The sequence below is a fragment of the Cetorhinus maximus genome, chromosome 10 (genome assembly GCF_964194155.1).
Source record: "Cetorhinus maximus chromosome 10, sCetMax3.hap1.1, whole genome shotgun sequence".
Classification (NCBI taxonomy): Eukaryota; Metazoa; Chordata; class Chondrichthyes; order Lamniformes; family Cetorhinidae; genus Cetorhinus; species Cetorhinus maximus.
The window spans coordinates 112,606,967-112,633,777 of NC_135888.1; the positions used below are offsets into that span (position 1 = coordinate 112,606,967).

Sequence of the window (26,811 nt, forward strand, 5' to 3'; positions counted from 1 at the left end):
CTCTATCCAAACTCAAACACCCATCGCTGTATACTCTTCAGCGGAGAGGTACATTGTTGAGGAGAGATGCCTGGACCTTTAAAATATCTGGGTTGTTAAAATCTGGCCAAAACTTGTTAAAAAGACTATCTGGGGGACAGAAGTATTCTTTGGTGGTTCCTTGCCTTCGGGGAGAGTTAGATCAGTTCTTCAAACCCATTTAAGTGTCTGTGAGACCTGTCTTTCTCAACCTTAAGTGAGAGTGATCATCCAAGGAATACGCCTGATCTGGAATAGTCCCGAAAAGTGACTAGGTGTATAATCTACTTCAAACAGAGTTTTGAAGCAGGCTGTGGGCAACTTTTGGTGTCACAGCAGAGAGAAGAAAGAGCAGCCTGAGAGTGTAGAGCCTTGGTTAGACTTTATCCGGAATGCTGCATTCAGTTTTGGATACTGCACCTAAGGACGGATCTTGAGCTTAGAGGTTGAGGGTTGATCTAATCAAGGGATTTCATAAGGTAGGTAGCGAAAAACTATTTCCTCTGGTAGGGGAATCTGAACAATTGGGAAATAATTTTAAAATTAGAGCTAGACTATGTGGGAGTGAAATTGACAGTGATCTTTCAGGCAAAGGATCATGGAAACTGGAAGAATCTTTCCAAAAATGGCAGTGGATGGTGGGTCAATTTAAAATTTTCTAGGCTGAGATTGATAGATTTTTGTTCAGTAAGAATATCAAGAGGTATGGAGCAAAGGCAGGTAAATGGAATTGAGGTACATCTCAGCCATGGTCTAACTGAAGGACAAAACAATTGAGGGGCTGATAGGCCTGCTCTTGTTCCTATACACTACTCCTGCTTATGCAGATTTCTTCAATGCTATCAATGAGGAAACTGCACAGGTAGCACAGATAGGAGCCGGCAGCACTCTCTGGCCTCCACTCCACTCCTGCCACCACTCCCCACTCTCCACACCCACCCAGGGAATCAATGGAAGGCTTCATAGCACCACTTGAAGCTGCACTACACCAATACATTTCTCCCCCACTGAGCTCTTACATTCCCACAATTGATACTATTATTATTTAAGAGAAAAAAGGACAAAATTGTGACACTGTAAATCTGGAAGGAAAAGTGAAAATGCTGGAATTGCATAGGCGGTTTGTTAGTGTTTGAAAAGAGAAAAGATATGTTAATGTTTTGGATATAGACCCTTCATGGGGACTTTCATGCGTTTAAATGCAAATCAATAACCTATCCATTCTCTTATCACATACTAACACACCTGCTGTGCATTTACTGTATTTTTTTTCATTTTAAACTGGGCCGTCAGGTGTACTAAGTCGACAATCCAACTGAATATCAATGCCAGGCTATGAATTACATACTTTTAAAAATATTACTTTTAACAAATATATGTAATTCTTACTTTCTTTGCTGTTAAAGATGATGATATTTTCTTTTCTGAAGTCAACAGAACATTAGGAGATGATCTGATGACAATGTTCATCTTTTCACTAATTGTTCGTAGCTTGACTTTGTAGACTGGATCCAGGTCAGTCTCCGAATCAGGTGGGTTGATCTCTGTGACCTGTGGTTCTTATGGAATGAGATATAACATTAGGAATTCTAATTGTTTGCTTATAAGACAGATAAAGAACATATAGCAATTAGCACATATATTTGAGTGAGCTGTTGGTTACAGTAGTGATTTTAATGTCTTCAATATATTTCTCTGAAGAGGTAAATCATGAATCAGTTCCTTCAATTCCTCTCACTTTCAATTAAAATTATAAAATAATTATTGCAGCTCCATAAGGAAATCTTCAATGACTTAAGGAGAAATCAAAAGAAATAGTCCCTTTCATTGGATTATTTTAAAATACTTGGTTTTCCAGTTTCTATGTCCCCTGCATTCCATACACCACTACTTGTCCATGTGGCAGGAAGAGGGCCTTCTGTCAGGCTTCTACCAGTGCCATGCCGGAATCATTAGAACAACCTGGAATTACATTCTAATTTTCCATCCGTCTTTGTGGATAGGAGTTTGGCCTCTACTCACTGTCTTCTCAAGTTTCACAACCGTGTATGGAAATCACCATGTGAGGAATCCTGAGCACAAATCACTGGGGCATCAGCTACTGAATCATCATTCAACCTATCTTAATTTGCAATCCATTAAATAGAGTTACCTGTTTCGGTATTATGCAGGTGTCTAGGATCAGCTGAAGATGCAGAGTTATCCACTTGCATGTTATACACGGCCTGACATATTGTGCTGACTGAAGAAACTGGGCTTTCTGTTTCTGTGGTGTACCTTACATTGATGTTAGGACTAAGGGAAGATGATAGCTTTTCTGTTTCTGTGTTACATGGTATGTTGGACTGAGTTCTCACTGAAGATGCTTCTTGGTTCTCTTTTGTCCTCGTATTCTGGCTGTTTTCTTTGATATCTGCCACCCCATTGTGTATTGAAGGCTGGAACTGACAAAGAAATAAGCAAAGGACTTTACTCAATAGAACATCAAATCAAAAAGTTATTGTAGCCCAGGAAAGCAAGTGCACAAACAGTATCACTACTAATTTAAATTAAATTACATTTAATTCACAGCTCTGACACATGCTGCATAGAAAAACCTAACTCTGGCCTGGATTTTCACTTCCGGGTCGGGAGCCCAGAATTTGAACATTTCCTGGCTCCGTGAACCCAACCCGGGAAAAAGAAGCCGGGTAAATTTTCATTCTAGGGGGCAAACCGGATTAGAAGTCAGGCCTGCGCCTCCGGAACAAGTAAGGAGGCTACTGGGTGCAGAGGCAAGCTGGCTGGAAGGCCTGCCTCTGTGCACTGGCACTGTGTGAAAGATTGAAATAAGAAACAATAAAGCAAAAAAAATCCCTCCAGCCCTCACGCCTCACCCTGCTCACCCTCTGCCCCACCACATATTCCCCATACTCCATCAATGCCAAGTCATGGCCACCCCATACCCTCCATGTCAACCTATGCCCCTGTGCCCATAGCAGGTTTTTTTAAAAATGCTCCAGACACTTTTTCTTCAAAATTTAAAGGGCAGGTTTTTTAAATGCCTTGAAACTTGACAGCTGCCTTTAAAAGTCCTGACAGGTTCTCTTGACAATTCTGACAAATTCCTTTGACAGGTACTTCCACCAGTTTTGGCAGTTGATTTTGATAGGTCTGTTGGCAGTTCCAATGAGCTTGACAGTAATGAGTTAATGTAATTTTTACACATGCCTACTTTTAACAATCCCAAAGAATGCCTGACCTACCCCAAAGGGCACCTTACCTCTCCAAGGGTATTCCAGGACCAGATCCAAAATAGTACTTTACCTCTCCAAAGGGGTACCCTGGCTATCCAAACAAATCTTACCAGGTTTAATCTGCATACTTCGTGTTTCACACACCTACCTACCAAAAATTGCACTTCAGTGAAGACAGCTGATGATTTAAATGGCCAGCTATCTCGGTAAACTGCGTATGCGTGAACTCCGGCCCGACTGCATTCCCGCCCCCGTGAAAACAGAAAGTGCCGTGTTTGGGGGTGGAACATCTAATTTCTGGGCTTGTCTGCCACTTTTGCCATGATGAAGATTTACCTCAATTTAGAGGTGATTTCCTTGAGTTGACATTGAAGTTAAAAGAGTAAAGGCTTGGAAGTGAGAACATCAAATCAAAATAACCCGTGTTACCAATAATGGTGCAAAAATGCTAGAGAAGATCTTTAAGCCCAGGCAATGATTTCTTGCTTTGTAGAAGTATGTATGGTTGAAATATTGATTAATCTCAATAGTAGGATTACCCAAATGGATGCTAAAATTTCCCTTATATGCATTAACTATTCTGAATTTATTGTTTTGGCCAAGGAAGAAGGAGCTGCAAGGCTCTAGAATCACCCAGAAAAAGCTTGCAACTGCCAGTTAAGCAGCATACCCAAGAAAGCAACCTATTAACATCAGTGAAGAGGTGGAAATCCAGTTGAAAATATATGAATGTGGTATCATCAGGAGTAAAGAAAGATGTCAGCAGTTTACTGAGGTTTAAATCCAACAAGGAGTAGGGGAGCAGGGAAGGGAACAGGGAAGGCTGGAAGCAGATGAGATTTTATTAATTGGCCAGATATAAAGTTGTATTGTCATATACACCTGCCCATGATAAAGTTTACTGAACGCTGAATCAGCTTTGAATCTTTTATTCTGTAGTTAACCTCTACAACACTGGCCACTTTAATTTGGCTGCTTGTATAAGCTGACCGTCTAAATGAGGATATGACTAAGCGATGTAGTTAGCAGAGTTCTTAACCGGGTCATGCCAATGTAAGCTATTTACTTAGTTTGGATTAGGAAAAAATGGACAAAAAATACAGAATTAAAAACTGGCTTACAGGCAACAGATTCACATGAGGGAACAAAATTAACTGTGGGAAGAAAACTTGTTTGGTCAAGTAATAGGAATCAAGGACTGTGTGTTTGTTAATGATCACTATCCTGAAACAACTCAGCATCCATTATTTGTCTCGTCATTGTAATATTGCATTTAAATATGAACTCGAATATGTTTAACTTGTTAGGGCCAAAGGATTTTCGCAAGCGAGGCAGGAACCTCACCTCAGGAAATTACCTGACTCATCGGATTGGCCTTGGTAAAAAGTGCCCCGATACGCACAATTTTCACTGCAGAGGGGTGGCGGGGGACAGGGGTGATTGGAGGCAGGGGGGCGGGGGGGGGGGGCGGGGTGGTGGTGTTTGTGCGTGCAGGATAGAGAAAAGCTTGCCAAACTTGGAAGCAGATTGTAGGTGGCCACAGAGGCAGACAATTGCTGAGGCGGCTGGGGGCTGGTTAGAAGGCATGCCTCGGTTTTCTGGGACTTTGTCCCAGCTGTTTTAGAAGCTGATAGGCCCTCTAGCCCCTCACCTCCCACCCACCCTCATGCCCCCTTATAGCTTCCATGCCAACTCATTGACATCTCATGTGCCCCACCCACCCCCATGCCCCTCATAGCCTCCATATCACCTCCATAGCCACTCACCCAGTATCCATCATGGACAGACCTCAAGAACCATGCGGAGATGAGAAATAAACTGCCAACAACCTAAGACAGCTCTCACTCAATACACATTTGATAGTGAAAGAAAACCTTCATTCATTAAACCCATTCAAATCTTTCAAATCCCCTCAAGTGTTCATTTTTAAAATAAAAACAACCAAACAATTTTAACTTTTGTTTATTCCAGATATTTATTATTTACTATCCCCAGCTACCATGGAAGGATTTGTTTAGACCTACTGGATTATTAGTCAAATAGCATAACCATTACGCTATCATACTCCTTTAAATGAGCAAGTATTTACAGCAAGATTAATATTCTTTTTTCTGTGATTAAGATTTCAAGTGAGGTTTTCTGGTTTGTATAAGAACAATTTCTTTTTACCAAAGAGATTTTTAGGCTTTACCTGCACCGGTGATTTTCTGCCAGATGTAAGGAATTTTGGTCTCACGCTACGGAAACCCTTTGCTGCCAAACTGTTTTGGGGTTTTCCTTCTGGCACGCATGGATTCCACACTACAAGGAAAAAGGAAAAGAAAAAAATGGGCATTTGTTAACAAATGGAAAGTTTCACTTTCTTCAGTTACTGGTGGGGTTGTTGGTGCTATTTAAAAATTGCATTTCTGGAGGGCGTCACTGGATCCCAACACCTCAGTGAGGACGAGCGCATGTGTGGGCTTTGAAAATCGGTTCCGGCTTTTAAAATGCTGGGGGGAGCAAGAAACCTGCTCGCCTCCAATTAATGCTCCATTAAGCTCCTTTAGGAGTTCGTTATAGGCTGGGGAGGAAATTGGCAAACCTGAGCATTCTGGTGCATATTAGTATATATAGCTGCTGGGTTCAATGAGGGGAGAAGTGAAATTTTTTTTAAATGGTGAGAAGTCTTGGGACCTGGGGGATCTTGCGTATTCCCTTTAATTTGGCCGTTGATGCTGCTGACCCTCCTAGGTGCTGCCTGTTACCTTCAGCAAGGCAATGGCAGATCCCATCATGGCTGCCACCTTTCTTTGACACTCATGGGCCAACATTTTCCCCCCGTTGGGGGGGAAGAGCGGGACCGGGCCCCAGTGGGCGGGCCTCCGATCAGCGCCCCCAGTCGGGGGCGCGCAGCCATTTTAAGTGGGCATGCCAATTAAGGCCCACCCAGTGTGACATGCACCAGGAAGTGCTATGCACTCCTTTTGCGGGCAGGGATGGATTCCCTTAGCCTGGAGTGCGCTCTTTCACACACGAAAGAGCGCACAGATCTCCCTGAGGCAGATCATCTCCAATGTAAAACTTGAAATAAAGAATTTTGAAAAATTTCCCTGCCTTGTCCCCTCATGTGACACTGACACATGAGTTGGGACATGTCCATAACTTTTATTGAACCCTTTCATAAAAATTTAAAGACCCTCATGAAACCTCATCCCGTCCGTGGATGAGGTTTCATGCTTTTTCCGAGTCCCGCCTTGGCTCCCGGTCTGCCCGCCCAACCTTAAGGTTGGACGGGCAGGTCCATCAATCACGTTAATTGGTTTTTTAATGGCCTTAATAGGTGGGTGTGCAGCCGATTCAGCTGTTCGCCTGCCGAACTGACAACCTAAATGACGCAAGGTGACGTCAGGACGCATGGCCGACGTATCCTCGCGTCATCTTGCGCGTCAGCGAGCGGGCCCCACCCCCGCTCGCCAGTCAGAAAAACCTGCCTATACTCTGCAGGCAGCTCCCACCTCCTGCAAAAGCTCAGCATCTCTAATTAGGGCACTTACATTTCACAATTGCATGAGTGACGGGTTTGTGGCATGGGGTCAGACCTGGAAATTGTTCAGGTGCTGGTTTCTTGTTCCTACTTCAAAAATCTGGCCCTGTGTGTCTGTACTGATAAGAAAAAAATATAGGGGACAAATTGATCTACATGCACCAGATTTTTGCATGTTAAATGAAGAAGTTTGGACGGTGACATCTGGTGACCGTCTCCCAGCCTCCAACGACCCCACCCCAGAAATGTGCCAGCTGCCAAATTGGGAACCAATGACTGAGTGTTAGGTTGTCTCTTTGGAAAGATGTTAGGCACCTTGAATATAGTAATCATGGGTCCAACACCTGTTTTGGCCTTTGTCCCTAAAATCGGCAAAAACCTGGTGGAGCACACTCTCTACAGTTTATCTGGGTCCTGTACTGTCTAAACAAGAATCGTCAAAGGCATTCCTGATGAAAAAATATTTTTTCACTTCCCTTAATGTAGATCCAGGAAAAGCAAGAGTGCCTCATAACAGTATTGTGGGATGCTGCTGGCCCATATCCTGCCCTTGCAATTCTCAGACCCAATCCCCATGGCCCTCTGACACTTAGTCTTAATGATACCCAGTCCCTGCAATCATCAAACCTGACATCCGACCTCCATGATGACGAGACCAGTCCCAATTAGCTGCAAGTGTCACAGCAGCCCAAACATACACTCGTCCTCACTGGAGAGTTCTTTTCGTGTCACCAGTTCTGTCAAATCAGTGTTGTATGCTGATGTTATGATCTGCCTATTCTACATACCAATGCCCTCACCAATATGATGTGAGGAGAGATTCACTGTACAAGCATGAGTATGTTCCACAGATACCACTTTGGAACTGTAAGTGCACTTGAAGTGTGTAAAAGATGGGCATGACTGCGCCCAAATTCTTAGCCCAAAAGTGTTAATACTGGGGCTCTAGAAAAATTATTCAGAGGCTCAACAGTAGATGAAAGTTTCTGAAAGTTGTTTCTCCAATTAAAAATTGCTATTAGATGAATGCAAACTAGTTACCAGTATGGATGGATTATGTTGTCTGATTACATTAAGAATACTTAAGAGTTTTCCCAAGGAAGGAAAGACTTTATAAGCCTCCAGCAAGCAGCCTGGCCTTCATTGGCTAATTAAAAATCTGTTACGGCCTCTGACATATCTGTTTAGATTCAATGACATCTTTCTATGTGATGGAATGGGCCAGCTTTTTCGGTCAAATAATAAAATAGGCAGAAAAGGGGGTTTTACTCTGTGAAACTAACTAACTGTGTAAAATATGGGATTGATGAGTGACATAGAGTGATATTTCTGAACTAGGTTCAGAAAGGCTGTGTCCAATCTGATAGAAACAAGTGTATCCTAAATTAATGAAACAGGTCTAGTCTCTGAGAAAACACAGAAAGAACCCCATCACAAGAGAGATGAATGGGCCAGAATTTCCTCCTGATTTACACCCAGATATACACCCAGTTTGAGCCTAAACAACTCAAACAGCATATAAAAGTGTGGAAATTTGAATAGTTACTCTTGTAACTACAATACTTGTAAGTATCCTCAACATTTTAAGTGTGTTTATTGAACCCTGTATCCGATCAAATCCTCACTCATAAAACTAGACATACCCTCTGCACCGACGCTTTTTTCAATAGCTTTCTTTTTAATGTTTTTTTTTACCAATACCGCATGCTGAGGGACAAGTTGGGGCCCCCGCACAGATTCTCAGAGGCACAGCTACTGGTGCTAATATGAATCTAGGGGAAATAACCAACAGTGAATCAAACCTTATGACTATCCTGGTCCTCCAAAAGTTATACACAGGGACATAGAAAGATTTAGGAAGGAGGCCATTTGGCCCATTGTTTCCATGCTGGCCAAAAAAGGATTATCCAATCTAATCCTATCTTCCATCTCTTGATCCATGGCCCTGTAGGCTAGGCACCTCGAGTGCGTATCGGAGATTTTTTTCAATGTGATGAAGGTTTCTGCTTCTACTACCCTTTCAGGCAGTGAATTCCAGTCCTAAATCAGCCCCTGGTTGAAAAAAAATATTCCTCAACCCCTTTCTAATCAGCTATCTCAAATCTACGCTTCCTGGTTATTATTTTCTCCACTAATGGATATGGGTCCTTAACCCATTCACTCATAATTTTATACGTCTCAGTCAAATGTTCCCTCAGCCTCTTCTCTTCTGTAAGTAAGCCTGGGTAGTAGATTTTAGTTTAACTCCACCATTTTTAAGACATTTTCACATTATATTCACTGCAGTAAACTAACAACGTCAAGGTGCCATTTTGTACAAACACTGGGCAAAAGAAGCCACCTTGTATTCCGAATAACTAAACCCAAAAAACCACACACACATGTACTGAACAAGAATTACTGCAGTAACCAGCCAGAAACAGATGCTGAATGAGTAGTGTACATCCACTAAGTTATGATTGAAGACTAGGTAATTATTCAACATTAAGGCTAGGAATTAACTAATGTCTGAAAGTTTAAAAGTATTAATTTGCTGCTGTAAGTTTTGTCTGTGGGTAAGGGAGAAGTCAGATACTACTGAGTGCGAATCTGCATATTGGTCCTTGGTCATCTTGAGCAGGTGAATGGCACAAATTCAGTTAAGGGAAACTTCATGAAAAGTCTCATTGTTCCGCCCCCTGGGCAGCGTGTGCAAATGGTCAAATCCAATAAAATTAACCCTGTAACAACAATTGACCAATTGACTATTTTTGGGAAATAGAGATAGTTTAAGTAAGTTATATTGGTATTTTTAGGCGTTAGGAATGAGTTTTAGCTTTAAGGTTTAAGTTTGATTTGTATTTCTGTATCTGTGTTAAGAAAGGTCAAAATGAGTTGTAGTTTCACTTTAAAAAGGTGCCTGCATTTCTAATGAGGTTTTTTTACGACTGTTGTAACTAAGGTAAACAAAGAAGAGAGAATTGGGGTAATGCCTAGCAACAGGGGTCCAGAGAGGCAGGCCCCTTCCACAAACACACACAGAAAAGCTAGAAACAGCAGTTTTGATTTGGAAGCTGTTGGAGTTCAGCTGGTTTTGAAGATAGCTACCAAACAGAAACCCCCTAGAAGGGGAGATAGCCAGCTCCAAGATAAAGTTGGGTGAAAGTAGCTGCCAGTAAGCGACTGGAGCAAGAGGGACAGATAGCCAGTCCCAAGCTAAGGTAAAACCCCAAAATCCAGGGGAGTGGAAGAGGGGAAAGTCCAAAGCAGACTTTCTAGTCAAAAGAAGGACAGGAACCTAGAAAAGGTCCTGTTAAATGAAGTTAAGAGTGAGGGGCAGAGAGAAAGGCTCCAAGCTCCAGTTTTAAAGAGACAGAAGCTGCAGGAAGCAGATTTAAGGCGAGAACAGCTTTCAAGAGGCAAGAATGTCCAAAGAGACGGCTGAAGGTCTGTTATTCGTTGCCATGGGCATGTGAAACAGTGGTACTGTTGTGAACTGAGTCAGTGAGAGAGACTGTGTGGGTGACAGCTTGAATGCATGTGGCGACCTAGGGAAGAGGAATATCGGAAGGAGAGTTTGAAACCTTTGAGGTGAACCCTTGCAGAAGGTGTCTGAGAGAAAGCATCGGGTTGGGAGAAAAAATTAACTGCTTTTTAGAATTACTATCCAGATTTCTGCACTACTGTGGAGAGAGGATGAGCACTCCTACCCCTGCTTGCTCCACCTTCAGGAAGTCATCATTTGAAAACATTTGCACCTTTTCAGGGTGGTCTCCAGTGGTCATTTTAAGTACAACTTGTTAAGCTGTATGTGAAATCAGTTACCATGATGCAGCAGGCCCTGCCTGCTTCATGCAATAAACCAATTTTAATATGCAAACTGAGGTGCAATGATTCTGATCAGGATGGAAATAGTTAGAGCATGGAATGTGGAAACAGGATAACACTGCACAAACAGGAAAACATTAATACAACACGGGAACAGTGAGAGGGCAGGGTAACAGCAAGAGAGCAGGGTAACTGAGAGCAGGGTAACTGAGAGAGAGCAGGGTAACAGCACGTGGGCTAGGGTAACAGTGAGAGGGCAGGGTTACGGCATGAGGGCGGGGTAACTGCGACGCGACAGGGCAGGGTAACAGTGCAAGAGCAAGGTTACAGTGCGAGAGCAAGGTAACAGCGAGAGAGCAGTTTGACAGCAAGACAACAAGGTCACAGCTAGAGGGCAGGGTCACAGTGAGGGAGCAGGGTCACAGGGAGCATGCAGGCTAAGAGCGGGAGAGCAGGCTAAGAGCGGGAGAGCAGGCTAAGAGCAGGACAGCAGGCTAAGAGTGAAAGAGCAGGGTAATAGCAGGACAACAGTGTGGTAACAGGGTAACTTTGTAATAGTTACAAAACACACCTGACTTCATCTTGTCACTTCAAGGTTCAGCTTCACCTGTAATCAGCAGGATTTTACAAAATAAAATTAATGCTCATTCTTCTGAAAGTTTACATGCAAGCAACAACTTTAAAAATATCAGTCTCAGACACCCCCACTCCCTTCCTCCCATCTGCCCCTTAATATTACTGCCTGTGTATTTGTTGGTAAATCACAGGTATTTGTTAGAGAAATAACTTACATTTCTTCAGCACCTTTCCCAATCTCAGGGCATCTAAATGTGTTTTACAGCCAATTAAGTACTGTTGAAATGTTGGATTGTTGCAATATAGGAAAAGTGAAAGCTAATTTACACCCAGCAATGTCCCTCAAATAGCAAATCAGATAAATGTTCTATTTTAGAGGGTGTTGTCTGAAGGATAAACATAAGTCAGGAGAGCTGGGGAACTTCGATGGTCTTTCCCACAATGTGTCACGGAGTATTTTATATCCACTGAGAGGCCAGAATGAACCTCGGTCTAACACCTTATCCAAAATATGCAGCCCAGGATTGCAGTATTCCTAAACAAAAACAGAAAATGCTGGAAAAACTCAACAGGTCTGACAGCATCCATGGAGAGAGAAAAAAAAAAACAAAGTTAATGTTTCATGTCCATATGGATAGTCTCCACAGATGCTGTCAGACCTGCTGAGTTTTTCCAGCATTTTCTGTTTTTGTTTCAGATTTCCATCATATGCAGTATTTTACTTTGATCTTATTATTGCAGTGTTCATACACCACTGTACAAGGGAACGGTGGCACAGTGGTTTGTTTACTGGACTAGTAACCGAGAGGCCTGGACTAAAGAGCTGGAGAAATGAGGTTAAATCTCACAACCTGTGCTGCTGCAGAATAAAAATTTAGTTAATTAAATAAGCGGAATAAAAAGTTAGTATCGGTAATGGTGACCATGAAGCTACTAGATTGTTGCAAAAACCTGTCTAGTTTACTACCGGGAGGGAAATCTATTTTCCTTACCTGGCTTGGCCAAGATGTCACTCCAGACCCACTGCCATGGTTGGCTCTTAGCTGCCTAGCAAACCATCAGTTAAAGGCAGTTAGGGGTGGGCAATAAATACTGGCCTTGATGGTGTTGCACAGATCCCATGAATAAATAAAAAAATCAGATCTAATAGCGGCAGGGTTTTCCGTGCCTGCCAGCATCAGGCGTGTTTGGTGGCGTGAGTGGACAATATGGTGCGATTGCTTTCATGTGGGTGTGAAATCAGTTTGTGATCGTCCTCTCAACCCGCCAATGGGGGTGGGCTGTGTTTTCCCGCCATCGGACGTCGGGAACCCCATTGTATTACATCTGCATATCATTATTAGGCTGCCGCCAGAATTGTCCCCCACAATTGGATCGTTCGCTCACGTTGGCGGGAAAGCACGCCAACGTGTTTCACTACAGCACATAAAAGGCGTACACTTGGCGAGGTGCACTTTGAAGGGAACTCGGAGGTGAGTACACCAGATTCGCCTGTTGGACTTCAAGGTTGAGGTGTGTTGGGGGATGGGGGTGGGGGGGGTTGGGGATCAAGGGCAGCCCCGTGGCTGAATGTAGCGCACAAGCATTCGGGGTGGGTGAGGGAAGTGGCTACACATTAGGGACATCTTATATAAAGTGACCATTCCTCTGCAACTGAGACAGTTCAGGTGCAGCCATTGATATGATTGGAGTTGGCCTTCTAGCTTATCTGCCCACTCGAGCAATGCAGAGGCATCAAAGTGCCACCAAGTGCTCCAGAGCTTTTCACCTCTGACTGTTTCTGGTCATTCTCAGAAATATCATGTAAGCAAGAATACATTCACAGTATCTCATCTATAATAAAATTCAAGGCAGTAAAAGATCATTTGGCCCTTTGGAGCTTCTCCCTCTAGGTGTTGCAAATCTTCAAAAAAGCTGCATGTGGAAGTTTAGTATCTAACACAGGCTATCATACTGGCTTTATAATGTAAGCTTTATAATTATTAGTTTGTTGCCGAGTCAATCCCTCAGTATAAATGTAGGAATTTGATATTATTAGAACCTACTCACATTACAGGATTACTGCCACTGGAAGCAACTGCACAACAGAACAGGTTGTCAATTAAATTTTATATGGATGTAAAAACGTCCACAGAAGCAACCAATGTACCTTGTCTTCCATTGTTGAAGCTGATGACTTGCACTGGTTGGCTGGCCTTAGTTCAGCAGTAGTATTATCATTTTTGAGTGAGAAAGCCAAATGTCTACTGCAGGGTTTGAGCACATAATTACTAAATGAGGAAGTGCAGCATTGGTGGTGGTGTCTATTATATGAGACACTAAACTAAGGCTCCATCTGTCCTTTCAGGTGGATGTAAAAAGATCCCATAGCACAGTTTGAAAACCTTGGCCAATATTTATCCATCGGACAACACCATCAAAATCAATTAAATGGTCATTCATCTCATTGGCTGTACACAAATTGGCTACTTATTTTATCTACACAACAACAGTGGACTATACTTCAAAAGTATTTCATTGGCTGGGAACTGTTTGGGAAATCTTGAGATTGTGAAAACCCCAACATAAATAAGTCTTTTCTTCAAGAGATTCTACTTGTCTGTTCTTTTGCTGAACAGACACAAAAGGCCAGGCACTGTGTAATGCCTCAGTTATTGGTTAAATAACAACAGCCTGAACTCCACTTACTGATTAACTGCTCTTACTGCACCTTGATATTTTTGGCAGTAACATTATGCACTCAAGGTTACAATGAATTTAACCTCTCTTTTTGTTACAGAAAAACACCCCGGAAAAACCAAAGTAAACCAGAAACATTTCAGCAGGATCCTGTGCTGTTTGCACAAGCAGGATTTGTTTCCAATGGGCTTTGCTGTAGTTTTAAGTGAAGCACATTAATATTTTATTAATTTGTTCATACAACTGACTTTCCTGAAAGATAGAATAATACAGAAACTGCTGGGTGTAATCACATTCAATTACTTCCGTCTTAATCACCAGTCAAGTTTTTCCACAGATTGAGGCAGCAGTGTTTTATTCTCAATGCAGCCTTTACATCCTGTGATTTTATTACTTTAAAATTCCCAGTAGTTGAAATAAATAATGCAGGAGTCGAGGTAAATGTAAGTATTTCCTAGAGCTCAAGTCACTATGTGGGGCACAAGTCTTCTTGAATTTAATTTTTAAATGTAAAACTTACATATACATGGTAAGCTGACTGGTTGTGGATCATAAGTTCGCATTCAGTTGTGACAGCAAATGAAATCAGAAACGCTGGAAGTACTCGGACAATTAGACACGGTTTCTGTGGAGAGCAATAAGTCAACCTTTCAGTCATTCTGTTCATTAGAAGGGCTTGCAATGGAGGACAACGCATGAAATGTTGGCTTGGCAACTCTAGTTAGATGTATGTTCCTAAGTTTCATCAAATGACATTTTCATACTCCCCATTCAGTCAAACAGCCTGTTTTTCCCCAAACTCAATATTTAGAAATTTTTATAGAAAGCACATTTTTTTAATGTGACAGCATTGCTGGCAGTAGTGTCTGGGAGATTAATCTTGAATTCATGGAGATGCCAGGATAATTCTGAAGTGATTTGCAACCCAAAAATCACAGGAAAAGGTGGGCTTTAGGAGATAATGGGATTAAGGGAACGGCCATAAATATGTGAATTGAAGTCCATGATCAGTTTGGGGTTTTTTTTTGCTCCAAGCTGATATAGAGCTCTTCTTTAAGACCATAAGACCATAAGGCATAGGAACAGAAATTAGGCCATTCGGGCCATCGAGTCTGCTCCGCCATTCAATCATGGCTGATAAGTTTCTCAACCCCATTCTCCCACCTTCTCCCCGTAACCTTTGATCCCCTTACCAATCAAGAACCTATCTATCTCGGTCTTAAATACACTCAATGACCTGGCCTCCACAGCCTTCTGTGGCAATGAATTCCATAGATTCACCACTCTCTGGCTAAAGAAGTTTCTCCTCATCTCTGTTATAAAAGGTCTTCCCTTTAATCTGAGGGTGTGCCCTCGGGTCCTATTCTCTCCTACTAATGGAAACATCTTCCTCATGTCCACTCTATGTAAGTTTCAATCAGATCCCGCCTCATCCTTCTAAACTCCATCGAGTATAGACCCAGAGTCCTCAAACGTTCCTCATATGTTAAGCCTTTCATTCCTGGGATCATTCACGTGAACCTCCCCTGGACCCTCTCCAGGGCCAGCACATCCTTCCTGAGATACAGGGCCCAAAATTGCTCACAATATTCTAAGTATGGTCTGACCAGAGCCTTATAAAGCCTCAGCAGCACATCCCTGCTTTTATATTCTAGTCCTCTCAAAATAAATGCCAACATTGCATTTGCCTTCCTAACTACCGACTTAACCTGCAAGTTAACCTTAAGCGAATCCTGGACTAGGACTCCCAAGTCTCTTTGCACTCCAGACTTCTGAATTCTCTCCCCATTTAGAAAATAGTCTATGCCTCTATTCTTCCTACCAAAGTGTATGACCTCACACTTCCCCACGTTGTATTCCATCTGCCACTTCTTTGCCCATTCTCCTAACCTGTCTAAATCCTTCTGCAGCCTCCCCGCCTCCTCAATACTACCTGTCCCTCCACCTATCTTTGTATCATCTGCAAACTTAGCCAGGATGCCATCAGTTCCTTCATCTAGATCATTAATGCATAAAGTGAAAAGTTGTGGTCCCAACACTGAGCCCTGCGGAACTCCATTAGTCACCGGCCGTCATCCTGAGAAGGACCCCCTTATCCCCACTCTCTGCCTCCTGCCAGACAGCCAATCTTCTATCTATGCTAGTGCCTTGCCTCTAACACCATGGGCTCTTATCTTACTGAGCAGCCTCCTGTGCGGCACCTTGTCAAAGGCCTTCTGGAAGTCCAAGTAGATAACATCCATTGGCTCTCCTTTGTCTAACCTACTCATTACCTCCTCAGAGAATTCTAACAAATTTGTCAGGCATGAACTCCCCTTGATGCAACCATGCTGACTTTGCCCAATTTTACCATGCACTTCCGAGTATTCTGAAATCTCATCCTTAATAATGGACTCTAAAATCTTACCAACGACCGAGGTCAGGCTAATCGCCCTGTAATTTCCCGTCTTTTGCCTCACTCCCTTCTTAAACAGGGGGGTTACATTAGCGATTTTCCAGTCCTCTGGGACCCTCCCTGACTCCTGTGATTCCTGAAAGATCACCACTAACGCCTCCACTATCTCTTCAGCTATCTCCTTCAGAACTCTGGGGTGTAATCCATCTGGTCCAGGTGATTTATCCACCTTCAGACCTTTCAGTTTTCCTAGCACCTTCTCCTTGGTAATGGCCACCATACTCACCTCTGCCCCCCGGACTCTCTTGAACTTTGGGGATGTCACTCGTGTCTTCCACTGTGAAGATTGACGCAAAGTACCTATTCAGTTCCTCCGCCATTTCTTTGTTCCCCACTACTACTTCTCCAGCTTCATTTTCCAGCAGCCCAATGTCCATTTTTGCCTCTCTCTTACCCTTTATATATCTAAAAAACTCTTGCAATCTTCTTCTATATTACTGGCTAGTTTACCCTCATATTTAATCTTCTCCCTCCTTATTTCTTTTTTAGTTGTCCTCTGTTGGTCTTTGTAGGCTTCCCAATCCCCTGGTTTCCCACTGCTCTTCGCCACATTGTATGCTTTCTCTTTAGCTTTTATGCTGTCCCTGATTTCCCTTGTCAGCCATGGTTGCCTCGTCCTCCCTTTAGTATGCTTCTTCTTCCTAGGGATGAATTTTTGCTGTGTCTCCCAAATTACTCCCAGAAACTCCTGCCATTGTTGTTCCACTGTCTTTCCTGCGAGGCTAATCTCCCAGTCAAATCTGGCCAGCTCCTCCCTCATGCCTCTGTAGTTGCCTTTATTCACTATAATACCGTTACATCTGATTCCAGCTTTTTCCTTTCAAATTGCAGGGTAAATTCTATCATATTATGGTCACTTCCTCCTAAGGGTTCCTTCACCTTAAGCTCCCTTATCAAATCTGCCTCATTACACATCACTAAATCTAGAATTGCCTGTTTCCTAGTGGGCTCCACCACAAGCTGCTCCAAAAAGCCATCTCGTAGACATTCCACAATTCCTTTTCTTGGGATCTACTACCAACCTGATTTTCCCAGTCTACCTGCATATTGAAATCCCCCATGATCACTGTAACCTTGCCTTTCTTAAGCACCTTTTCTATCTCCTGGTGTATCTTGTGCCCCACATCCTGACTACTGTTCGGAGGCCTGTACATAACTCCCATTATGGTTTTTTTAACTTTGCGGTTCCTCAACTCTACCCACACAGATTCTACATCATCTGACCCTACATCATTTCTTGTTATCGATTTAATTTCATTTCTTACTAACAAAGCAACCCCACCCCCTCTGCCAACCTGCCTATCTTTTCGATAGGATGTATATTCTTGGATATTTAGCTCCCAGTCCTGATCCCCTTGCAGCCATGTCTCCGTGATGCCCACCACATCATACCTGCCAATTTCAATCTGCGCCACAAGCTCATTTACCTTATTTTGTATACTTTTAAACACAAAGTTCACCCTGTTAATTCGCTACACTTCTTCAGTCACCATCAAACTGCACAGTAAATAACTTTTACAGAACTTAAAACCTCAGATTGTAGCATATAAATCAGTGAGTGACTGGAATCCAAATCACAAGTTTCACTCAGTGGTTATAATCTGGTACAGCGGTCATTGATGCTCCTTTGGAATGTACTTCAGTGTGAGAAGGTTAAGGTTGAGGGAAAATAAACAAGAAGGATAAAGAACTTCAATAAAAAGAAAGAAAAATTAAAACTCAAAAGATAGAGGGAGAAAAGACAATTTCATTGTCTTTAGCTTTAGTGCTTTGTTTATAACTATCAGGACTAACATTGCAAATTATGTTTGTAACTTTTACTCACAGAACAATGTTTCACAAAAGTAATTTACAACTCTTTATAAATGTGAAATAAAACAATAGGAATTAGTCCAAAAACTGTTGATGTTGAGTGTTTGTTTTTGCCTTTCCTACTTTTGTTTAGTTAAATTATAACCAAACCAGAAATTGCCCCACATTTCAAATTCAAATGAGCGTTTTAGTCAAAATGAAACAGAAAGAAATATAACTTTTTGCACTTACCAACATTGGATTTAGGTCCAAAAAAACAGCAGCAGGAATTAATGTGGTACACTTTCCTTTCGAACACAAAATTTCACAACGAAACCAGAGCCTGTATACAATTATTTACTGTACTTGAAAGCTGTTTGCAGTTATGTGGGGTAAAGTCAATGAAAGTTAGATAAACAATATTTATAAATAGGGACAAGGTAGGATGTTTTGTCAGGAATTGCTATGCAGGGATATTGGAGAGGAATGTTGGCATAAATTTCATGAATAGCCCTAAGCGTTCTTAGATAACAAAGTCCACTTAAATTCTTCTCTGTCTTTGCTAAGATTACAATAACACATACCACAGCTGCACCAATTCGAAGAATAAAATGACATGAAATTAGACCTACCTGGGAGAAATTATAAAGCAGCGACCTTTTGAAGTCATAAACCATGAGCGTTTAGCCCAAGTAGTTTTCAACATTTTCGAAGATTCTAATGGATTACGTAGGCCGTTTAGCCCCTCAAGCCTGTTCTGCCATTCAGTGAGATCATTTCTGATCTGTGACCTAATTCCATGTACCCACCCTTGCCCTATATCCCTTAACACCTTTGGCTAACAAAAACAATATAAATTCAGTTTTAAATTTGTTACAATGATGAGGTTTATAAGATTGTTATATTTGTTATATTTTGGGACTATTGGCTGAATCTTCTGCTCCGGGCCTAAGTTCCGTGGCGGGGGCAGGAAGTGAGTGTTTTCCGCCGCCGAGCACAGCAGGAAGTCATACCAAATCATGCAATATTAGCTCATTAATTATGTGGCTGGGCTTTCCCAACGTTTTTCACGGTGGGGGAGGCAGTGCCCTGCATGCCCTGCCATCATAGAGTCATAGTCATAGAGTCATAGAGGTCTACAACAGAGAAAAAGGCCCTTTGGCCCATCGAGTCTGCACCGGTCAAACAAGGACCGAATTATTCTAATCCCATGTTCCAGGACTAGGCCCATAGCCTTGTATGCCATGGCATTGCAAGTGCACATCCAAATGCTTCTTAAATGTTATGAGAGTTTCTGCCTCTACCACCCTTTCAGGCAGTGAGTTCCAAGTTCCCACCACCCTCTGGATGAAAAATTATTCTTCCCATCCCCTCTAAACCTCCTGCCCTTTACATTGAATCTATGCCCCCTGGTTATTGATCCCTCCACCAAGGGGAAGAGTTCTTCCTGTCTACCCTATCTATGCCCCTCATAATTTTATACACTTCAATCATGTCCCCCCTCAATCTCCTCTGCTCCAAGGAAAATAACCCCAGTTTATCCAATCTCTCCAAATAATTAAAACTCTCCAGCCGAGGCAACATCCTGGTAAATCTCCTCTGCATTCTCTCTAGTGCAATCACATCCTTCCTATAATGCGGATTCCAGAACTGCACGCAACTCTAGCTGTGGCCTAACCAGCGTTTTATACAGTTCCAGCATAACCTCCCTGCTCTTATATTCTATGCCTCAGCTAATAAAGGCGAGTATCCCATATGCCTTCTTAACCACCTTATCTACCTGTCCCACTACCTTAAGGGACCAGTGGACATGCACACCAAGGTCCCTCTGATCCTCGGTACTTCCCAGGGTCTTACCATTCATTGTGTATTCCCGTGCCTTGTTTGTCCTGCCCAAGTGCATCACCTCACACTTATCCTGATTAAACTCCATTTGCCACTGATCAGCCCATCTGACTAGCCTGTCTATATCCTCCTCTAATTTAAGGCTATCCTCCTCACTATTTACCACCCCACCAATTCTCGTGTCATCCGCGAACTTACTGATCAATCCTCCTACATTCAAGTCTAAATCATTTATATATACCACAAACAGCAAGGGAACCAACACCGATCCCTGTGGAACCCCACTGGACACAGGCATCCAGTCACAAAAACACCCTTCAACTATCACCCTCTGCTTCCTGCCACTCAGCCAATTCTGGATCTAATAAAGGACTGGGAACCAGTGAATGTGGCCAGTAGGACTAAGTGGAAGGGCAGGCAGGGGGAAATTACTGAACACAGTGGGACTGGGGGTCTGAAATGCATTTGTTTCAATGCGAGAAGTATAACAGGCAAGGTAGATGAGCTTAGAGCTTGGATTAGTACTTGGGACTATGATGTTATTGCTATTACAGAGACTTGGTTGAAGGATGGACAGGATTGGCAGATAAACGTTCCAGGATTTAGATGTTTCAGGCAGGATAGAGAGGGATGTAAAAGATAAAAGCAAAAAACTGCGGATGCTGGAAATTGAAAACAAAAACAAAAATACCTGGAAAAACTCAACAGGTCTGGCAGCATCTGCGGAGAGGAGCACAGTTAACATTTTGAGTCCGCATGACTCTTCAACAGAACTAAGGAAAAATAGAAAAGGGGTGAAATATAAGCTGGTTTAAGGGGGGTGTTGGGACAAGAGAGCTGTTTAGAGGGCCAGTGATAGGTGGAGACAACCAAAAGATGTCACAGACAAAAGGACAAAGAGGTGTTGAAGGTGGTGATATTATCTAAAGGAATGTGCGAATTGAGGGTAGAAAGCAGGACAAGCAAGGTACAGATAGCCCTAGTGGGGGTGGGGTGGGGTGAAGGAATCAAAAAAGGCTAAAAGGTAGAGATAAAACAATGGATGGAAATACATTTAAAAATAATGGAAATAGGTGGGAAAAGAAAAATCTATATAAATTATTGGAAAAAACAAAAAGGAGGGGGAAAAATCAGAAAGGGGGTGGGGATGGAGGAGAGAGTTCATGATCTAAAATTGTTGAACTCAATATTCAGTCCGGAAGGCTGTAAAGTGCCGAGTCGGAAGATGAGGTGCTGTTCCTCCAGTTTGCATTGAGTTTCATTGGAACAATGCAGCAGGCCAAGGACAGACATGTAGGCATGAGAGGAAGGTGGAGTGTTGAAATGGCAAGCGACAGGGAGGTCTGGGTAATACTTGCGAACAGAACGAAGGTGATCTGCAAAGCGGTCACCCAGACTGCGTTTAGTCTCTCCAATGTAGAGGAAACTGCATTGGGAGCAACGAATTCAGTATACTAAGTTGAGGGAAGTACAGGTGAAATGCTGCTTCACTTGAAATGAGTGTTTGGGCCCGTGGACGGTGAGGAGAGGGGAAGTAAAGGGGCAGGTGTTGCATCTTCTGGGGTTGCATGGGAAGCTGCCGTGGGAGGGGGTTGAGGTGTAGGGGGTGATGGAGGAGTGGACCAGGGTGTCACAGAGGGAACGATCCCTACTTAATACCACCAGGGGGGTTGAAGGGAAGATGTGTTTGGTGGTGGCATCATGCTGGAGTTGGCGGAAATGGCGAAGGATGGTCCTTTGAATGCGGAGGCTGGTGGGGTGATAAGTGAGGACAGGGGGGACCCTATCATGTTTCTGGGAGGGAGAAGAAGGTGTGAGGGCGGATGCGCGGGAGATGGGCCGGACACGGTTGAGAGTCCTGTCAACCACCTTGGGTGGAAAACCTCAGTTAAGGAAGAAGGAGGACATGTCAGAGGAACTGTTTTTCAAAGTGGCATCATCAGAACAGATACGACGGAGGCGAAGGAACTGAGAGAATGGGATGGAGTCCTTACAGGAAGCGGGGTGTGAGGAGCTGTAGTCGAGGTAGCTGTGGGAGTCAGTAGGCTTGTAATGGATATTGATGGACAGTCTATCACCAGAAATTGAGACAGAGAGGTCAAAGAAGGGAAGGGAAGTGTCAGAGATAGACCATGTGAAAATGATGGAGGGCTGGAAATTAGAAGCAAAATTAATAAAATTTTCCAGGTCCAGACGAGAGCATGAAGCAGCACCGAAGTAATCATAGATGTACCGGAGAAAGAGTTGTGGGAGGGGGCCGGAGTAGGACTGGAACAAGGAATGGTCTACATACCCCATAAAGAGACAGGCATAGCTGGGGCCCATGCGGGTACCCATAGCCACACCTTTTATTTGGAGGAAATGAGAGGAGTTTAAGGAGAAATTGTTCAGTGTGAGAACAATTTCAGCCAGACGGAGGAGAGTAATGGTGGATGGGGATTGTTCGGGCCTCTGTTCAAGGAAGAAGCAGAGAGCCATCAGACCATCCCGGTGGGGGATGAAGGTGTAGAGGGATTGGACGTCCATGGTGAAGAGGAAGCAGTTGGGGCCAGGGAACTGGAAATTGTTGATATGATGTATCATATGGGATGTAGAAGAGATGGGGGAGTTGCACTGCTGGTTAAGGGGAATATCACAGCTGTACGACAGGAGGACACCTCTTTGGGCTCATGCAGCGAGGCAATATGGGTAGAGCTCCGGAATAGGAAGGGGGCAGTCACAATGTTGGGGGTTTACTATAGGCCTCCCAGTTGCCGAAGGGAGATTGAGGAACAGTTATGTAGGCAGATTTTGGAAAGATGTAAAAGCAATAGGGTTGTTGTAGTGGGTGATTTTAACTTTCCCTATATTGACTGGGAATCACTTAGTGCTAGGGGTTTGGATGGTGCAGAATTTGTAAGGTGCATCCAGGAGGGCTTCCTGAGACAATATGCAGATAGTCCAAGTAGGGAAGGGGCAATACGGGACCTGGTATTAGGGAATGAACCCGGCCAGGTTGTCGAAGTTTCAGTAGGAGAGCATTTCGGGAAAAGTGACCATAATTCAGTAAGTTTCAAGATACTGGTGGATAAGGAAAACAGGAGTCCTCAGGTTAAGGTGCTTAATTGGGGGAAGGCTAATTATAACAATATTAGGCAGGAACTGAGGAATCTAGACTGGAGGCGGATGTCTGAAGGCAAATCAACAACTGACTTTCAAACGTCAGTTGATAAGAATTCAGGACCGGCATGTTCCTGCTAGGATGAAGGATAAGCATGGCAAGTTTCAGGAACCTTGGATAACGAAAGATATTGTGAGATTAGTCAAAAAGAAAGGGGAAGCATTCGTAAGGGCTAGAAGGCTGGGAACAGATGAAGCCCGTGGAGAATACAAAGAAAGTAGGAAGAAACTTAAGCAAGGAGTCAGGAGGGCTAAAAGGGATCATGAAAAGTCACTGGCAACCAGGATTAAGGAAAATCCCAAGGCCTTTTATACATATGTAAAGGGCAAGAGGGTAGTCAGGGAAAGGGTGGGCCCACTCAGGGACAGAGGTGGGAATCTGTGTGTGGAGCCTGAAGAAATGGGAGAGATACTGAATGAATACTTCTCATCAGTATTCACCAAAGAGAAGGACTTAGCGGCCGATTTGTCTAGGGAAGAGTGTGTAGATAGCCTGGATCATGTTGAGATCAAAAAAGAGGAGGTGTTAGGCATCTTGAAGAATATTAAGGTGGATCAGTCCCCAGGGCCAGATGGGATATACCCCAGAGTACTGAGGGAGGCAAGCGAAGAGATTGCTGGGGCCTTGACAGAAATCTTTGTATCCTCATTGGCTACGGGTGAGGTCCCACAGGACTGGAGATTGACCAATGTTGTTCCATTATTTAAGAAGGGTAGCAGGGATAATCCAGGAAATTACAGGCCGGTGAGCCTTACGTCAGTGGTAGGGAAATTATTGGAGAAGATTCTTCGTGACAGGATTTACTACCATTTGGAAGCAAATGGGCGTATTAGTGAGAGGCAGCATGGTTTTGTGAAGGGGAGGTCATGTCTCACTAACTTGATCGAGTTTTTCGAGGAAGTGACATAGATGATCGACGATGGAAGGGCAGTGGATGTTATATACATGGATTTCAGTAAGGCCTTTGACAAGGTCCCTCGTGGCAGACTGGTACAGAAGGTAAAATCGCACGGGATCAGAGGTGAGCTGGCAGGATGGATATAGAATTGGCTTGGTCATAGAAGACAGAGGATAGCAGTGGAAGGGTGCTTTTCTGAATGGAGAGCTGTGACTAGTGGAGTTCCTCAGGGATGAGTGCTGGGACCTTTGCTGTTTGTGGTATACATAAATGATTTGGAGGAAAATGTAACTGGGCTAATTAGTAAGTTTGCAGACGACACCAAGGTTGGAGCCTTGTCACCCAGACCTGTTGTTCAGCAGGCTTCAGATTAGGTCACATGGCCCCCTCATTACCTGCTGCTCAATGCTCAACCCTTGCAAGGCTCCCAAAATGTGCGAGCCATGATGGTCCAGATGTGTTCTGACTGGCGTGAAATCCTGCTGGCAGGGCAGGTGATTGGGCAGGGGTGGGGGGATGTGGGAGACAATTCCAATCAGGTGTTCATTTGAGCCCTGACAATGCAATGCAAAACGGCTGTCCAATGACCTCTAATGGGACTGGCCACTGTCATTATCACACCATGGATCGCAAGTTCCCGCTATTATTTCCCAGCATCAGAAAACCAATTTTTCAGTTCCCACCATATTATCTGCCCATACCCGCCATGAACGCCACCACTGGTGGGAGGGGGCAATTGCACCTTGTGTCTTTAATTCAGGGTAAAATGAAGGGGTCATGTGACCTATTCTGAAGTCTGCTTAACAACAGGCCTGGGTGACATGGCTGTTAAGGATTAAAGGAACGCCCAGATTATTTTGCTGGAAAGAGGGTGTAAAGTGTTCACACTTAGAGACAATTGTAGCAGCATTTGAGTATACGGTGGTTAGACCGCTTGTCTGCAAAGTCCCAGGAAGGTGTCGAGAATATTGGGTTGAAAGCAGTTATGCTTTAAACTGTCCACTTACCACCAGGATAAAAGAGACTTGGGGTCTCAAGGATAGCTAATCAGCATTTCTAACTGGATACAAGGCCCAGGTGATTCGCATTGCCATGGAGATGGGCTCTGAGAGGGGAAGGTTTCTAAATAACCCTAAAGCTCTCAGACACAAACAATCTGTCAGGATGTTGGAGAGAAAGCAACTGTGAGCTGAAAGTCTCTGTGGTTCACTACGCAGGAATATGAGTAGGAGCACATGCTTAGATTAAAAATACTTGGATTAAAAAGGATTAAAATATGTGAGGAAGTAAAACGAGGTTGGAATATTTGGCTAGCTTGTGTTAGAGAGAGAATCTCCAAGAAAACTCTCACCGTGAAGGACAATTCTGGGGTTGCAAGGTCCTAGGCTGTATAAGTTGCCTACCAAAAAGAATGTTTAGATAGTAGGACTTACATTCTACAGAATTACCTGGAAAAACTCAGCAGGTCTGGCAGCATCAGTGGAGAAGAAAGACTCTTTTCTTCTCCACCGATGCTGCCAGACCTGCTGAGTTTTTCTAGGTAATTCTGTTTTTGTTTTGGATTTCCAGCATCCGCAGTAGTTTTTTGTTTTTAGGACTTACATTCTGTTTGTTACAGTAAAAGTATTGAAACATGAAATCTTGTTGTGTCATTCTTTCGGTTATCAACTGGGAGTTCAAATTTATTTTTTTTAAAGTTATCAGTCTCTATGGGGATCATAAAAATATTAAAAATTGATTTCACACCAATTACCATTTGCAGTAGAAAGTTTCAAACTTCTCCCAAGCTTTGCATGAAGAAATGTTGCCTAATTTCATTACTGAAAGATCTGGTGCTAATTATTTAAATATGCCTCCAGTCCTCGACCTAGAATCCACACCTAGCGGAAATAGATACTTCCAATCTACCACATCTGTTCCCCTTAGTATCTTGAAAATTTAATCTCTCCTCAAAGCTTAGCTCAGGAATCATTCTAGCAAGCCTACACTGCATTCCCTCCTAGGTCAATATCCTTCCCGAGGTGTGGTGCCCAGGACAGCTTTGTATAGCTGAAGCATGACTTTTATCTCCTTGTGTGCTAGTCCTGTAGATATAAAGGCCAGCCCAACACTATTTTTGATTATTTTCCAAACGTGTTCATGATATATTAATGATCTATGTACCTGGGCCCCCACGTCTCTTTGGACTTTGACTGTTTCTAGCTTTTCACCATTTGAAAAGTACCAGTTCTATCCTTTTAAATCACAAATTGGATGACCTCACATTTATCCACATTGAAACTCCTTTTCAGCATCCAAAGCACTCCTCGAAATGTTTTCTTTTTAATAAACAATATTATATAGTTCAAGTGCAAGGCAGTAATCTCATTTAATATTTTAAAAATTCCATTTTATCCAAGATACTTGTCATCACTCCCATTATATTAACCTTTCATCAAAACATAGAGCACAACTTTGCATTTCCCCGCAGGCGGGTTTGCAGGCAGGGTTTGGGGTGTAAAATTTCTCAAATGACCTTCTCACCGGCCTCTCCATCCACCCGAACTCTCTGGGCTGCATCTTCTGGTCGGCGAGCAGGGGGCGGGGCCCGGTCGCCGACACGTAAAACGACGCAGGGTGACATCGGGCAGGCGTCCCAACGTCAATCCGCGTCATTTACATTTTCAGGTCGGCGGGCGTGCAGCCAAGTTGGTTGCGCACCCGCCGACCTGTCAACAGCCACTTAAGGCCATTAATAAAGTAATTGAATCAATCAATGGACCCGCCCGTTCAACCTTAAGGTTGGTGGGCAGGCCGGGAGCCCAGGCAGGCTTCCGAAAA

The 26,811-nt window shown here is 43.3% G+C and overlaps 1 protein-coding gene across 4 annotated transcripts in view; it reads right to left on the minus strand.

The window, feature by feature from the left end:
• LOC144685952 (uncharacterized) overlaps window positions 1-26,811 on the minus strand; it is a 137,920-nt gene that overhangs the window by 97,745 nt on the left and 13,364 nt on the right. Inside the window, exons 2-5 of one of the 4 annotated variants that reach the window (XM_078551010.1) lie at window positions 11,159-11,194; window positions 5,446-5,555; window positions 2,171-2,456; window positions 1,408-1,577 (exon numbers count right to left, since the gene is read on the minus strand). In XM_078551010.1, the coding sequence (XP_078407136.1) occupies window positions 1,408-1,577; window positions 2,171-2,456; window positions 5,446-5,555; window positions 11,159-11,168 (576 nt within the window). In that variant the 5' untranslated portion in view covers window positions 11,169-11,194. Of the gene's footprint in view, window positions 1-1,407; window positions 1,578-2,170; window positions 2,463-5,445; window positions 5,556-11,158; window positions 11,195-14,362; window positions 14,468-26,811 lie in introns of all 4 variants that reach the window. The other 3 variants (XM_078551011.1, XM_078551012.1, XM_078551013.1) reach the window with 3 other exon arrangements.